Below are 2,500 nucleotides of genomic sequence, written 5' to 3'. Positions count from 1 at the left end.
CCAGCCCCTCATTGGAGATGCACTGGAGGGACCTCTGTTACACCAGCACAGGTTCTCTGTGTGGCTTAAGGCTTTCATGTGCTCATTTATAAAATATCTTCTCCTGCCTACAGGGACTTATACAACAACATCTCAGCTCTTGACCCCAAGAAGCTTAAAATCTTCAACACTGTCCGAGAAATCACAGGTTTGTGTGTGTATTTAAAAATATGAATACAAGCAATTCCTGAACTGTTTCTTGTATGTATGACATTATTTTGTCTGGTTGCCAGACTTTCTGAGTATTCAGTCATGGCCTGAAGAAATGAAAGATCTTTCGGTCTTCTCTAATCTGGCAACCATACAAGGCCGGTCTCTCTACAAGTAAGCTGTTCTACCCTTTGGTCTGTGCACTTGTTAAAGCAACACTCCACCATTTAGTTAACGGTTCACCTCTGCTCATATATTGATGGCGTATGTCTTAGTCTGTTATCATCACACTAGCATGCTGTATATATGCAACAAATGTAATACACACAACATGTAATTAACCAAAAGTCTTCATTTACATGCACAATACCTGTAGAATTGCTGTTTACGTTTAACTGAATTTGACATCCTAAATGTCTAAACATCCCTGTCATCATCTGTTCTGTCTCTTCTCTCGCTATGCTCCTCCCTGTCAGAGGAGTGAGCTCTAAAAGGTAGGATCCCATGTTCTCACTAACCCACATTATCACCTGACCAATCAGATAGCAGAATGGTTACACCAACACACGTTTGCTTCAGCACGCATAGCCTGTAGTTCACCTGGTATTGCAAGGTGCTAATAATCCCCACTGTCATGGGTGTGAACCCCAGGGGATGTGCATGCCTCTGGCTAAGAGGGTCTGCTTGATGTAGAAACTGATTTGTCTCTGGGTGCATGATCAAACTGATTCTGGTCTGGCTTTCGACCAGGATCACATTCTAGCTTCACGTGTTGTTTCACTAGACCGCTAGCTGACGGACAGCGTATTTCAGTGCCTGTACTAAGTGCTTGTGTCTGCGTCTTGGTAAAATGCTTTTCCTTCTTCCTGGCTTGTGCCATGGTGGGGGAGGTGGTTGTCTTTCTCTTCATGTTGGATTCCACCGCAAAGCCCCTCCAGCCTGATTGGGCGGGGGGGGGGGGGGGGGGGAGGAGATGGGGCATTCTCACTGAGCGGCACGTGTTGCACCAGGGGCTACGCTCTGCTGGTGATAAGGATTCCCAAGCTGCAGTCGCTGGGTCTGCAGTCCCTGCGGAGGATTAGCGATGGCGCCATCTACCTCACAGGCAACAGCCAGCTCTGCTACCACCATACCATCAACTGGACTCGGCTGTTCGGCGGTGGACCGCGGGCCCAGCGACGCCAGAAAACCCTCGACATCAAAGAGAACCACCCTCAGGATGAATGCAGTAAGTGTATGGGCAATTGTGTGTGTGTTGGGGGGTGGCGGTTGATTGGTCTGCACTTCAAATGGGAAAGAATGCCAAAGTTATATGTTTAAGTAGGAATTACATTAATAGTGAAAAACAACACATATTGATTATTCTTCACCAGACAGATTTGCATGCTATGGTTTAACGGGCTATTTTTTCTGATGAACTGTGCAGAATGTCAAAGAATTGGACTCAAAATGATGCCTCTCTCTATGTGTGTGTGTGTGCATCTGTGTGTGTGTGTGTGTGTGTGTGTGTGTGTGTGTGTGTGTGTGTGGGGGGCGCTGATGCACAGTCCGTGAGGGCCATGTGTGTGATCCTTTGTGCTCATCTGATGGCTGTTGGGGCCCAGGTCCGGACCAATGTCTGTCCTGCAAGAACTACAGCAGAGGAGGAACATGTGTACCTCACTGCAACTTCCTAACTGGGTCTGTCCAATTGTGTGTGTATATGTGTATATGTGTGTATATGTGTGTGTGTGTGTGTATGTGTGTGTGTGTGTGTGTGTGTGTGTGTGTGTGTGTGTGTGTGTGTGTGTGTGTGTGTGCCTGTTTGTATGTCTTTTGTTGTTACAGGCAAAATTATAATGGTAAAACATATACATAGTGCTGTCAAAATGTATTAGAAAGAAGTTTTACTTTTATCCTTACAAAACGTGCACATTTTTTACTGTTTTTGTTACTACTTCCCGACAAAATGTAGGGATACATTTAATAAATTTTGTACTGCTAGATTGGTTTGGTGGGTCCAGTGACCTGTCTCTCATGACATGAATTCTCATGAATTCGTTTCTCAGTGAGAGGCGAGAGTTTGCAGGGCTTAATGGAGAGTGCATGCGATGTCACTCAGAGTGTGCAGTACAGGAGGGCAGACATGCCTGCCAAGGACCGGTACAGTGCTTTCTCCCACTCTCTCACTCCCTTTCCTTCTCTGTCCCTCTCACTCTCTCACTCCCTTTCCTTCTCTGTCCCTCCCACTCTCTCACTCCCTTTCCTTCTCTGTCCCTCTCACTCTCTCACTCCCTTTCCTTCTCTGTCCCTCCCACTCTCTCACTCCCTT

At 46.4% G+C, this 2,500-nt stretch overlaps 1 protein-coding gene across 1 annotated transcript in view; it reads left to right on the top strand.

Annotated features, from left to right (window-relative positions):
• The window catches only part of erbb3a (erb-b2 receptor tyrosine kinase 3a), a 19,998-nt gene that overhangs the window by 9,958 nt on the left and 7,540 nt on the right, over positions 1-2,500 (top strand). The window contains exons 10-14 of the mRNA XM_035524561.1: positions 114-187; positions 273-363; positions 1,200-1,417; positions 1,737-1,869; positions 2,238-2,331. Coding sequence (XP_035380454.1) covers positions 114-187; positions 273-363; positions 1,200-1,417; positions 1,737-1,869; positions 2,238-2,331 — 610 coding nt within the window. The remainder of the gene's footprint in view (positions 1-113; positions 188-272; positions 364-1,199; positions 1,418-1,736; positions 1,870-2,237; positions 2,332-2,500) is intronic.

The sequence above is a fragment of the Electrophorus electricus genome, chromosome 3, assembly GCF_013358815.1.
Source record: "Electrophorus electricus isolate fEleEle1 chromosome 3, fEleEle1.pri, whole genome shotgun sequence".
NCBI lineage: Eukaryota > Metazoa > Chordata > Actinopteri > Gymnotiformes > Gymnotidae > Electrophorus > Electrophorus electricus.
Note: the sequence above shows the minus strand (reverse complement) of the source record. Positions and strands in the feature narration are given on the sequence as shown.